Source organism: Syngnathus typhle, linkage group LG11 (genome assembly GCF_033458585.1).
Source record: "Syngnathus typhle isolate RoL2023-S1 ecotype Sweden linkage group LG11, RoL_Styp_1.0, whole genome shotgun sequence".
NCBI classification, from domain to species: Eukaryota; Metazoa; Chordata; class Actinopteri; order Syngnathiformes; family Syngnathidae; genus Syngnathus; species Syngnathus typhle.
The window spans coordinates 3354896-3368348 of NC_083748.1; the positions used below are offsets into that span (position 1 = coordinate 3354896).

The window sequence follows — 13453 nt, forward strand, 5'->3', positions numbered from 1 at the left end:
ACAGACAGACAGACAGACAGACAGACAGATAGATAGATAGATAGATAGATAGATAGATAGATAGATAGATAGATAGATAGATAGATAGATAGATAGATAGATAGATAGATAGATAGATAGATAGATAGATAGATAGATAGATAGATAGATAGATAGATAGATAGATAGATAGATAGATAGATAGATAGATAGATAGATAGATAGATAGATAGATAGATAGATAGATAGATAGATAGATAGATAGATAGATAGATAGATAGATAGATAGATAGATAGATAGATAGATAGATAGATAGATAGATAGATAGATAGATAGATAGATAGATAGATAGATAGATAGATAGATAGATAGATAGATAGATAGATAGATAGATAGATAGATAGATAGATAGATAGATAGATAGATAGATAGATAGATAGATAGATAGATAGATAGATAGATAGATAGATAGATAGATAGATAGATAGATAGATAGATAGATAGATAGATAGATAGATAGATAGATAGATAGATAGATAGAAATATAATTTTATATCATACATAAAATAAATGCCTGACCTCTAATAAATACAGAGTCAAAGCTACCCAAACCTCTGTGCCTGCATGGTTAAAATAACACAATTCTTGTTTTTGCTCATGCATTTGTTCATGGGTGGCCACATTGTCAGACCGCTCCTGCTTTGTAGGAAATAAAATGCATGATGGATAACATCTTCAAATAAACAACAACACTCAAGTCCATCCTTGAACTGTATCAAAAAAAGCAATTTTGAGTTTTGGGCCCTTTTCCCTTTTCAAATCTTATTGAAATTCATAACTTATACAAGCTCTCGGACACACACGCATACACACACACCACACACGCACACACACACATACACACACTGAGAGCTTTCTCACGGTGCAATTCAAGAGCAATTATCAGCTGCGAGAGTGATGAAACACACAGACAGCAGGCATCACACGAAAAGTTAATAATCACATATGTCATCTCTTATGTTCTATTATAATCTACATAGCAATTAGATGAAACTCTGCATCCATTTTTAATAATGTATATATATTTATGCACCACTGCTTTGCAATAACTCTCACTATATCCTAAGTACACTTAAGTTCATTTGAGACAGGCCTACACATTTTCAGCAACCAAATGTTTTGATTCTGCTCTTTCCTTTCCAGTGAATATTTTAGAAATAATCACTGCTCCGTGATTACATTGTGCAAGTTTTGTGATTTTTGGAATGTAGTGGAACCTCCACAACGATAGATCCCCAACCAGCACTTGAGCACTTAGACTTAGCTTTGAATTTAGCGAACGCAAGGTACCAATATGTGCGGCGTGAGGTCGGCGGAAGGGATGCCTGGCTCTCATCATGACGTCCTTGATGCGCTCCACCTCCTGCTGGTAGTGCTGTCGGTCCTTCATGGCTCCCTCTTTGGCCTCCTTCAGGGCGCCCTCCAACGCCTTGACTCGCTCAGCGGTGGAGCGAAGACGCTTCTCCAGCTTTGGGAGCTCACAACGGAGGTCGGCGTTGTCATGTACTAGCTGTGACACAAACAACAAAGCCATCTCGTAAAATCAACATGGGTTACAGAAACATTCGCCCCCTGACACTAAATGCAAAAATACATTTCCTTTTTGTTCTTCATTATTTTTCATGCAGTCATATACTACTATGGAGTAGTTTTCTTTTCCACAAAATATTTGTTTATTCTTACTAAAGTAATCATTTCAAGGACTATTGTTTTTGCTTTTATTTAAGTCCTATTGTCCAAAGTAACAATATTCTTAAGTAACACCTCAGGTTCTACTGCCCCTCTTAACCTTGCTATATTTATTTTATTTACTATTTTCCTTTCCCTTTTTGGAAGGCCCTGTGACGAATTAATGGCATTACCATCCATTTCAAGAGGGAAACATGATTTGGAATACGGAGTAAATTAAACGCCTTGGTCAAAGCAGATAATATTTTTACAACTGGTTTTAGGACAATGACATTTGTCGACAAGCAAGTAAGGTTGATTTAAAAGACTTTTTAAGGGGTACATTTGATAAGGAATATAGGTGAAGTAACTGCTCTTGGTGTGATTTACCGCAGTGTCGTTAAAAGAGGAGACAGGGATTGTACAGTTCTCGTCTCTAACCTCGGGTAACCCCCATTTCATAGAGTATGGAGCCACCATGTGTGCCCTATGCGAAAGCGGTTTGCAGCTTTGGTGTAACTGCAGTGCAGAGAGCGGCGTGCTTAGTCCTGGAGTTTGTTGATTTACGACCCCTGAGTCGGTGCTCAATTCCTCCGGCATCAGCAGGAGGCAAGTCGCAGTACTATTAGATCACTGCGGCGGTCATTAAGGACAACTCCGGCCTCAAGTCCACTACATTTGTTTATGCCGGCCACAATGGAAGTCGTATCATTTAAAATTTTACAGAGACATAAGTCGTACATGGTAGGATTATTTTTATTATTTGAGCGTGATTGCATCAAAGTTAAGGTTTCGTGTCTTTCCCTGTTGTTGTTAAACTGTTAACATAATAAGTACCCTGACAGTGACATTGTGCTTCGTGAAAGTTTATTGAAGGTTAAAGTCAGAGTTTGGAACCTTTTGCACACATTAGGAAAATGTGTCTACCGCAATGCTTGTGTGAATCTGCTTGAGTATGAATTCATTTCACAAAAATCCAAGCAACACTTTTCTGCTGTGCTGCTTGGTTTCCCTGAAGGCACCTTGCTGCTGTGCTTTGCTTTTTTTTTTCATTTTAATGAATTTATATATTTATTTGCCCAAGGAGACGTTTGGGTAAATTCGTTGCGCACGGCTGATTGATGATCCTGAGAGATGCTCTCACCCAAAGGAGCACGGCGACAACGCACGCTTACACAGCACGCTAACTTTTAATTTATTTTCCTTGGATTTTTTATTTATTTTTTCTTGCCTTCCAAAGGTGTCGTTTTGGGCTTGCGTGCAATAGAAACAATACGTACGCTATGTTCTCATTTTGAACTGAGGAGAGCTAATGACTTTGTAACTCTGTTGTGTTGGTATATCCCAGTTGGAATTACCTGCTTGTGGACCTTTGTTAGCTGGTCAAGGTTATTTTCTAAAAAGGAAATCTTTTGCTTCTGGGTGATGTAGCCGCCACTGCTGTCACGCTCCATCTCTGCACTCTGCCGGTAAAAACAACAAGCATTATATTCAGTCCAAGCTGGGCCAAAAGAAGGATGGACATAACCCTTTAAGGCAAGTCCACCTGGAGCTTTGTGTGTTGTGGTGGAGAGCTCCTTCACTTCCCAAATCTTCTCATTATTATGGTTTACCTTTCTAACGCGAGTGGTGAGGTCTTGGACAAAAAACCTGCGTAGGTTGTGGAGGGTGTGCAGCTCACGGGCCTACAAATGGAAAATTATTAGCATATGGTCTGTCGGTGATCGCAGAGGTGATCCAAGACTTACCACTGTCTCTTCCAGGCCTTTGAGGTCCTGCTTGGACTGCTCGTGTCTCTCGTGGAGAAAACTAAAGGGTGCCGGGAAGATGAAGAATTCACAATTAACTTCCAAGTTGCACTTGTCTGAAGCTTTTTTTTTTTTTTAAGGAATGAACAAATCTGTGATGCAATGTGCTGCAATGGTCAGCCTATTTGGCGGCTGAGAAATGGATGGGAAAAATTTCCCTGACTTTACACAGATGCAATATTAAAATAAACCCAATATGTGAGGACGGACGGAGAAACGGTGGTTTAAAATGTCTTGAAAGTGAGCCACCACCTGCGACTGAAAACCATAAAAAGCCATTTATAACTGTTATTAATATTTTACAACATTGTAAACGTCTTTATTATCACTTACCAAGGCGCTTATTGTAAAGTGGTGTCGTTACAGCTTATTATTTAGCTACATGAAGGCGTCGTTGTATACAACCACAGTCACTACAATAATTAAAACCGTGAGCAGCCATTAAGGGGCTCCAGATTCACGACATACTCATCAAACTTTGACTCCAACATACGTCCACATTTGAAATTGTAGACAAGCATTGCACACACACACACTTCTTATTGGACCTCATTTGGACAAGTTCCTTATAGGACAGGACCTGGATTTTTTTTCTTCCTGCCAAAGGCTTTTTCAGGTCATTAGGTTGCTCCTGACTACTGTTGAGAAAATGACAGAAATATAGAAGCATGAATGGGACTAAAATGGAGGATATGAAACAAAAGAGGCAGATGGCCCGCAGGCTTTCCCACAAGGGCAAGAGTTTGAACGTCGGCCCAAAAAAAAAAGAAAAAAAAAAGAGGCGACTCACGTCAGCTCCTCCAGCTGTCTGCTCTTTTGATGCTCTCGACCGCGGAGACGCTCATAGTCGTCGTGCAGTTGCTCCAGCTCCAGTTCCTGCTTCTGGTTCCAGCTGAATGGATGTACACACAAAATGACATTTTATATCTTATATTTTGATGATATTCTATTAGCAGATGAGCACTTTTACTACTTCTCTTAATATCACGAGAAGGTGATGAATTTCATAAATGAGGCACTGACTGGGTTAAGTCGTTGATGATCCTCTGCTGCTCATTGATCTTGTCACGGAGGTGGCCGAGCTGCTCGTTGCGTGCCGTGCGATGCGTTTCCAGCTGCTGCTCCAGAACCTTCTGAAAGAGGAAGAACAATTAAGACCACTTAGCACTTGGGTTTGATTTTTCAGTGTACATATACAAGTACATAAAAAGTATTATTAATATATTAAGAATATTAATATAATATATACAAATAATATAATAATAATATAATATATAAATAATATAATAATTAATATACAAATATAAATTTGAAAAGTGTACCAAAATAATTGACTACCATTATTTTGACGACCATTTTGGATGCATACGAGCCTTTTTCACCCTGTGATCACGTCTCACACTAAAAAGAGCAATAAGATGGTGGACAAATCTGCTTTGACAGGGAGTGTGAAAGGATTTTAGCGGGTTTTAGGTCTGCTACTGCTCTTTCTTACCCTGAGGCACCATGCAGCCTCTCATAGTGCCATTCTTGCTACTAAGATATCCATCTTACACACAGGTACTCGTTTTTTCTTCATGTGTGAAGTCGAACGTTTTTAAAATTGGATAAGATGGAAATAAATCAGTATGCACTTATGACACAGGTGGTGTTGTTTACACAATAGTGGACAAACAGTGAATCGATTTGGATGTGCACAGAAGCGATACGTAGAACACAGATGGAATACAAACAAAGCCCATGCAGTTGGAGTAGAGCAAAACACACACACACATACACACACACACACACACACACAAATATAAACACCGGCAGCCGGTCGCTAACTGATAGCGATGTGAAAAATGGCCGCTGCTTAAGGTTAATTTCTTTTGTCGTTGTCATGGTTACCCGGATGTCATGGGATCCCTGGGCGGAGCCATTCTCCTCGCTGGTCAAGTGTGACGCGGTTTCTGTAAGACACACATGCACATAATTGGATTTTCTGGTTGTTGAGTGGCGCCCCTTCCCACCATGCAGTGTTATCTTTATGGTTCTGGGAGGGATTCTGGGCTTTTTATGTCTCACACATACCCACACACACACACACACACACACACACACACGCATACACACATTCACACATATACACTCACTAATACTCAGCAGTAATCCGTCCGTCCATCCATCCATCCATTTTCTGAATCGTTCCAATGCACAATAAAACTTCAGATTTCTGTCGTATCAACTAATTCCAGCAAAATCGCCAATTAAGAAAACTGATTTGTTAGTAGCGGAGTAGCCAACATATTGATTTGATTCGACTGCTCATCAAACTAATCCACCAGTTGAGTTTCTGTGAAAGGAGGCCCTCAGGAACAATTGCTTGAAGCCACATCAACCTGTCCATCTTTTTTTCCCCGTCATCATTCTATTCATTTCCTTGCCTTTTACTGCATTTTATCCCAACGGTATCATTAAGTTCATCAACTGTAGGCATGTGAAGCCCTTTGAGACTTTTTATTTGTGAATAAAGACTATCTATATTCACTTAAATAAAGTTGACTTTATGCATGTCATCTAATTGACTAGTAAAGAAGTCACACATTGTGCTGTCTATTCTCTGCTGACGTCTGCCTGGACTAGATTTGCTCTCAGTGCTGATTAATCACATCTTAAATCTGCTTTTTTGCTCGACAGATATCAATAGAACCCTCCTTCGCCAAATACGTGTTTGATTGCTGCTCTTTCATTTCTTATCTGTCATCCTGAGCCAGCAAGTAAAGCAAGATGTGTAAACACAGCACGTGTAAAAGTAAATGTTGAAATGCTTTCGCGGTTAATTAGATTTGCTTTTCAGGGACTAATGAGTTGCAGTGTTCTACTTTAAAAGTCACTTTTCTATCCTCACTGGCATCCTGTATGAGGCGCACCTATTTATTGAGCACTAATTACAGCTGGATTGAATAAAAATGTGGCTTTAATAATTATAATAAAGTGCATAGTGTTGCATCCTGCGATTTATTGGTGGCCAGTGCAGGGTGGACCCATCATCACCCAAAGTCAACCATCTTTGTCGAAACACTGCTGTACCTTGAGTTTGGACTCGGGCTAGCTCCTCCGCTAGGGAGTCGTAGTTTTCCTCCAGCTGCCTCCTCTTGCGTTCCACGTCCTGAGCGTACTCGGTCAGCAAGCGGATCTTGGCCTCGTGCTGGGAAGAAATAGGAATGAGCAGTTTGAGACGCCCCCCCAGACAATGATTAAACCCTCAAATTCTGTCAGTGTGACAATTGAAAATATGTTCTGTACGGTGGAAAGGACGGGAGATTTCCAATTCAGGTGCACGTTTTATGGATACCATGTTGAGCACTAACCCACTCCGTGTAGGTTATGCAAGTAACAACTCTCACCTAGGGCTGCCACAAATGATTCTTTTGCTCGTCGACCCGTCACCGATAGCCGTTATAAATTATACATCAATGCATTATACAGTGCCCGTCCGTCCGTCATAAGGACACCATCCAGCACCGTAAAGTGCTTTAATATGGATTCTTTCCATGTCTGTGAGCACTCAATGGTTTACCATTTTGAACAGGAATGAGGAATACATTTGTCCAGTAAAGTGTACTCTTTTCAGAATCCAATAACAAGCTCGACGAGGTGTGCACAGTGCAGCAGCATAATGACGAGCCTATTTACTCAACTGCAGAGATTACAAAACATCTATTTGAAGGCGGCATCATTTTTAAGGGGATAATGTACCCGGCGATAAATGGAAGTGCGCCTTTTAGAGTGTGGTCCATTATTAACGTCGACCGTGACTTGCAAATGGACTCCTATTTCGGACAAATCTTTTCCACTTGAAGATATTTTGCTCATGTCACAACTTGAGTATTTGTTACGCCTCCGCAGCTAATTATCGGGAGCGTTTCCCGCACATTAGCCACTTTGGAGAATTATTTTGGCCCCGAGTCAGGCGAAGACTGCTTGCTTACACTCAGTGTGATGAAGCATTAACTTATGCTGGACACACAAGGCCGTTATGTTCTCCCGTTGTGCTGAGAGATGAATTGACTATCAAATATGGAAACTGATGCACGTGCATGTTTGTTCATGGGCTGCCAACGCCCAGAGCTAGCCAAACATTTGCATGCCCCACCCTCAACTATAACCCAGCACCTTGAGGGTTATTTACGCATACAGGGGTGTCAAACTCATTTTTGCAAGCAATATTTCTATTATTTTAAAAGTGAAGACAATTTGTTATTTTAGTAATGACACAAAGTCGATGCACAATTTGTCTTCACCGGCCACATAAAATGATGTGGTGGGCCGTATATGGCCTGGAGTTTGACACCTATGATCTCACACTACCGTAATTGTAAGTTAAATTAATAAACGGTGGCTTTCTCACTATAAAATAGTGCATCTGAGAGTAGACGCAGGAATATGTTACAGTGTGCTGCTATGTGGCGATCGTTACTCGCATCCCACCTGTGCGACAAGGAGATGGCAGGAGGACATTTCCCTGCCCGTCTCCTCCATCTTGCGCTGGCACTCGGCCTGAAGGCTTCCCAAGTGGCGGCAGCGCTTCACCATGGACTTCACCTCTGACTTGATCTTGCTGATGTAGAGGCGGGCGAGCGTGAACTCCTCCTCGATGATGCCGGTGATCTCTGTGGACTGTACACACAAGCAAAGGTGATTGAAGTCAGGAAGTTAATGGATAGTCTGAAATACTCCGCAGAGGAAAGATAAAAATCAATTTTCGCAAGACAGCGATCAAATTGAATGAATTCCATCTTCGCACATATTGTGACTTTAAAGGTTTGTTGTACACAGAGTAACATGATAGAAAAAGGAAGACCAGTATGGTAAATAATTCAATGTGTGCAACTTTGATACAGCTGCATGAGGTTGATGAATATTTGAAAAGTGCACCTATAAATATGAACCATTTTTAGAGAATTTTAAATGCGTGTGTCATGTGTTTTCCTTTCATCCTCCAATGCACATGTGCGCCCAATCTCACCAGCCTGATGTCTCGAGCGCCCACGATGGCGCCGAACTCGCTCAAGTCCCTCATTAGCCCGTTGAGGGCGTCGGCGATGCGCTTCCGCTGGTGGCGGCTCACCTCCTGGATGTGAGAAAGCTCCGCCTCCAATGCCACTAGGCGAGTCTGTGGGGGATAGAGAGATACAAAGTACAGTGGCTGTAAAACACAAACAAAAGCCTAGCCCATGTGACAATGTGTGACTCTACAAATGCTTTCAACTAGTTTTGGTGTCGATAAATAGGGATTTAGGAGCTCACAGCGACAAAATGGCCTTTTCTTTCCTGCCAGGGAAGAAACATAAAATGAGATTAAAATGAAGAGCTATCACTTCCTAGAAATGCAAACTGCTAAAGTTTACGACCGCTAAATGGAAAATCGATACGGCGAGCGTGCAAGATAGCGAGTGATGTAAGCAGTTTGGTCGGCACAGGCCCGGGGCCTTAAATTTCTGAAAGAACTAACATTGCTACCTTGAGAGACGAGCATTGTATTCTGGCAGTGAGGGAACAAATCTACATCTACAAGGAGGCTACATTGCCATACTGCAGCAGGCCGTGTCGTGCCTGGACCTCAAGTGGTATTCGTAACATCATCTCAACTCCTCTCTGAGCTCATCAGTACGGCACTTATGTTAGTGATTCTACACAGTGGAATTTATAAATATGCAACTGACTGCATGCAGTGCATTGGCCTTGCTCCAATTGCATGTATTTGATGAAATATCAAGGCTGCAGTGCCAATACTCTCGGGGCTATATTACATGGAAATAAACAAATGATTTCACCCAACAAACGACAAGAGCTTGCTGGGAAAAGGATGTTCATCGCTTCACGGGGACCATTCGACTTCCTTTTATTGATGGCGTGTCATTTGATCTGGAGATGAGCATCACTTACGACAGGAGTAATGAGTTTAAAGAGATTATTCTGCCACTTTGTAATTTGTACGACATCCCAAAGCATCATCATCATCCATCTACAGTAATGTTAACCAACCTCTTAAAACACAGCATCCTCCACTTCATCTCCATCAGGATTCTTTTCCTACATGACTCAGTGGATTGATAATTAACTGAAATTGAGATTATTCTATGAAAAATGGAGATTAAGCGAAGGTTACGCAAGATTACGAGGATGATGAATGAGGTGAGCGATAGTGGTGTCAATACGGATTGGAAGCGCACCAGAGCGGCAGTGACACTGAGTGATGGCGAGCCAGCCCGCATTAGAAGATGCCCCCGTGAGAACAAGATGGTCTCAACTGAGGTGAAAACGACAGGTGCAGATACCAATCTCATTAATATTGACTGCAACAAAATGTGTCAAATATAGACTCAATTCAAATCTCCCTAACTAAGCCTCTAATTGCAATAAACACATTTAATATGAGTCCCAACTCTAGTTTGACGGTGTAAAATAAAAAAAACAGCACACACAGCATATGGAGAACACCTTAAAAGAAATAACTGTAAGTCTAATGGGTGAGAAAATAAAAAGGCTGGTAAAATTGGGTCCATTAAGACTGGAGCCGTGTGGCTGTCAATGCTATGCAGTGTGGATGTCACTTTTAATAGTAGGTTAGAAAAGCCATGCGGCAGGCCGACTCTATCACCCAATTCTGAGGCGAGGACATCCTTTGCAAAATGTATAAAAATGAGCTCAAATAGGTACTCAAAGGGATGATGTGAATAATAGTCAGAACTGACCGCCTGTGACTCTTTTCCATCAGTCAGTCAGCAGCTTCAAATGGAGAAGTCACATTGTGAGCTTTTTCCCTTTATTGATGTGCTATTTAAGCACTAATGGGATGAGAGAGACTATCACTGCTCATTACGTGCAAATAAAGGCAGAAAAGGCTCTTCTACTGACGGCTGGATATTGTTCATCATTGCATTTGGTGAGCTGAGAAGAGATAGGCGAAAGAAAAGTCAAATTAAGAACAGTTCGAGCTGCACTTTTTCAAGAAAACTTTTCCAACAAGATGAATGAGTTTCAGTGGGAGAGCGTTTTCATCAATGTCTCGCTGCACAACAGAATGACAGCCAATTTAAGAGCGGACGCTTTTAAAAACAGCTCTGCGTAATATGGTGTTACTGAACCACTGCAAAATAGTGTTGTATTTTGGATGCGGATTTAATTTTAATAAACATTTTGGAGTGCGGGAAAATTCTATTGATTAATTACTGTATTTCCTAACATTATTTGTGCGTGTGCGTGAGAATGAGTATAATCTTAATATACACTATTTTAAGTGTTAGAATATTTACAGAAAAAACAGGAGAGGGTGAACCAACAGCGCCTGTGCAGGTTACAACTGAGTACTGCACCTCCATTTAGTTGCAAAGACATACCGTTTTTTCCCATGTATAATGCGCCAAATTTAACTAATTTATTGTCCTAAAATCTTGGGTGCGTATTATACATGCGTACAACAATTTTTGAAGAAAATCTCCCTCGAAATAAAACTTGAAATCACCTTTCTTCTTGTTTGTTGTCAATTGCGCATCGCATTCAGCCATCCTGCCCAACACACTTAGTAAGTAAAATTCATAATTGACACGTCGTTTGATGCGATGATGCAATCCTTGATGGTGTGTTATTGTCAAATATTGTTTGTTTTTTAATCTCCATCGCAGACCGGATATCATACGGAGGCCGCCATGACAGTATGCGCTGAACGGATGCGCAAGACACGTCAATCGCGCATCGCATTCAGCCATCCTGCCCAACACACTTAGTCAGTAAAATTCATAATTGACAACACATTGTTTGATGCGATGGTGCAATCCTTGATGGTGTGTTATTGTCAAATATTGTTTGTTTTTTAATCTCCATCGCAAACCGGATATCATACGGAGGCCGCCATTACAGATGCGCAGAACGGATGCCAAAAGACACGTCAGCTATATAAAGAGCGAGAGTTCAGTTCTCTACCTAAATGCGTATTACAGGTAATATTTTATTTCACAACATTTTGCCTTGTTCCTTTCTTCTCAGCTGTTCACTTCAAACACGCTCCATACGAACACAATGCTCTCGTATCAGACGCTTGCTCGATCACCTGCTCGTTTGCTGTCTGCGACAATGTACCCTACACATCCGAAACATTTGTTGCGGCTCCGAGTCACGACGAGGGGCAAGTTTTGGTTTCCAAGGGTAGTTTTTAATCCTCTTCAACTTCTCTCCCATACAGAGCCGCCTTTTTCGCATGTCCGCACGTCACTTTCCTCTCTTTTCATTTTAACCTAACTGATCGCGGTGGTGCCTTTCTGGGCAGTCGGAGAAATCAACGCCAACAAAAAAAAATACATCCAGCCTAGTTATGAAATCACCAGAAAGATCACCATGACAATTGTGAATAATAAATAAATAAATATTATATATATTATTATTATAATAATAATAAATTGTGATAAATAACTGGAACATCACTCAAATATTGGTGATCCCGTTGAGAGTCTCACATACCGTTTTTTTCCATGTATAATGCGCCCCCATGTATAATACTGGCAGAATAACATCCGGTTGTTCCCAAAGATTATCTTTTTTCTGAAATAATTGTACGTTTAGCGGCTCGGTGGCGCACTTGGGTAGCACGTCCGCCTCCGGCCCTCCCTGTGTGGAGTTTGCATGTTCTCCCTGGGCCCGCGTGGGTTTTCTCCGGGCACTCCGGTTTCCTCCCACATCCCAAAAACATGCTTGGTAGGCCGATTGAACACTCCAAATTGTGAGTGCGAGTGCAAATGGTTGTTTGTCTCTGTGTGCCCTGCGATTGGCTGGCAACCGGTTCAGGGTGTCCCCCGCCTACTGCCCGATGACGGCTGGGATAGGCTCCAGCACGCCCGCGACCCCAGTGGGGACTAAGCGGTACAGAAAATGGATGGATGGAATTTTACGTTTACGGACTTAAGTAGGAGTCAAAATTTGGGTGCGTATTATACCGTAATTTTCGGACTATAAGTCGCGTTTTTTTTCATAGTTTGGGTGGGGGGGCGACTTATACTCAGGAGCGACTTATATACATATATATGTTTTTTTTCCACTTTTTGGGGCATTTCATGGCTGGTGCGACTTATACTCCGGTGCGACTTATAGTCCAAAAATTACGGTACATGGGTACAGGCTTTTTTCCACCATCGACATGCCATTTTTAGGGTGCGTATTATACATGGAAAAAAAACGGTAGCTAAAAATCAACTCCACACAGTTATTGATCCTTATGCCCAGAAGACTCTCACAATGGCTCCCGAAGCTTGCGTAGGTGTAACATTCAATTTATTTCCTCCCACTATAGAGTGAGTGGGAAGTATCCACCCACCATTTTCTTGGCAAGCTCCTCTGCCAGCAGTTTATTCTGCCCGCTCTTCTCCTCCACCTCCAGGCTCTTCTGGTCATAGTTGACCGCCAGCTCTTCCAGGGCCTGCAGAACCTCTTTCACCTCCGTCTTGGAGCGCTCATTCTCCGAATGCAGCCGGCTCAGCTCTGACTGCACCTTCTCGCCATCAGCCCTGAAGGATGCCAGGAACTGGGCGACAATGCACACACACCACATTGAGACAAGCATAAGTGCACACTTTGCTATATTGAAACATATATAGTTAAAGCTTTTTGATATTCACAATACGTATCTGCTAGCATTCATGACGCGTACGTAATTAGAGGTTTTATCGCGTATCTGGCAAATGACGGTGAGGCTTATGCAAACAGATATATTTAACAGTCTGCAAACAGACATTTGGTGTTGTTTTCCCGCAGCCCTGCCGAGAGTCCTTTGAACGAATGCATATGCGCGTGTGTTTCTCTTCCCGGCAAGTAGTTTACTGCTTGTTTGGCAGCCCAATGGATGTAAATTGAAGTTAATGTGGGCAGTAAGTCAACCAAAGCAGGGATGAGTTGTGCTTGT

The 13453-nt window shown here is 41.7% G+C and overlaps 1 protein-coding gene across 1 annotated transcript in view; it reads right to left on the minus strand.

Moving 5' to 3' along the window:
• Nucleotides 1-13453, minus strand: part of kif5ab (kinesin family member 5A, b) — a 43150-nt gene that overhangs the window by 5277 nt on the left and 24420 nt on the right. The window contains exons 14-24 of the mRNA XM_061291336.1: nt 12869-13075; nt 8528-8674; nt 7990-8178; nt 6589-6706; nt 5407-5468; nt 4540-4649; nt 4307-4408; nt 3457-3517; nt 3322-3393; nt 3067-3171; nt 1331-1550 (exon numbers count right to left, since the gene is read on the minus strand). Coding sequence (XP_061147320.1) covers nt 1331-1550; nt 3067-3171; nt 3322-3393; nt 3457-3517; nt 4307-4408; nt 4540-4649; nt 5407-5468; nt 6589-6706; nt 7990-8178; nt 8528-8674; nt 12869-13075 — 1393 coding nt within the window. The remainder of the gene's footprint in view (nt 1-1330; nt 1551-3066; nt 3172-3321; nt 3394-3456; nt 3518-4306; nt 4409-4539; nt 4650-5406; nt 5469-6588; nt 6707-7989; nt 8179-8527; nt 8675-12868; nt 13076-13453) is intronic.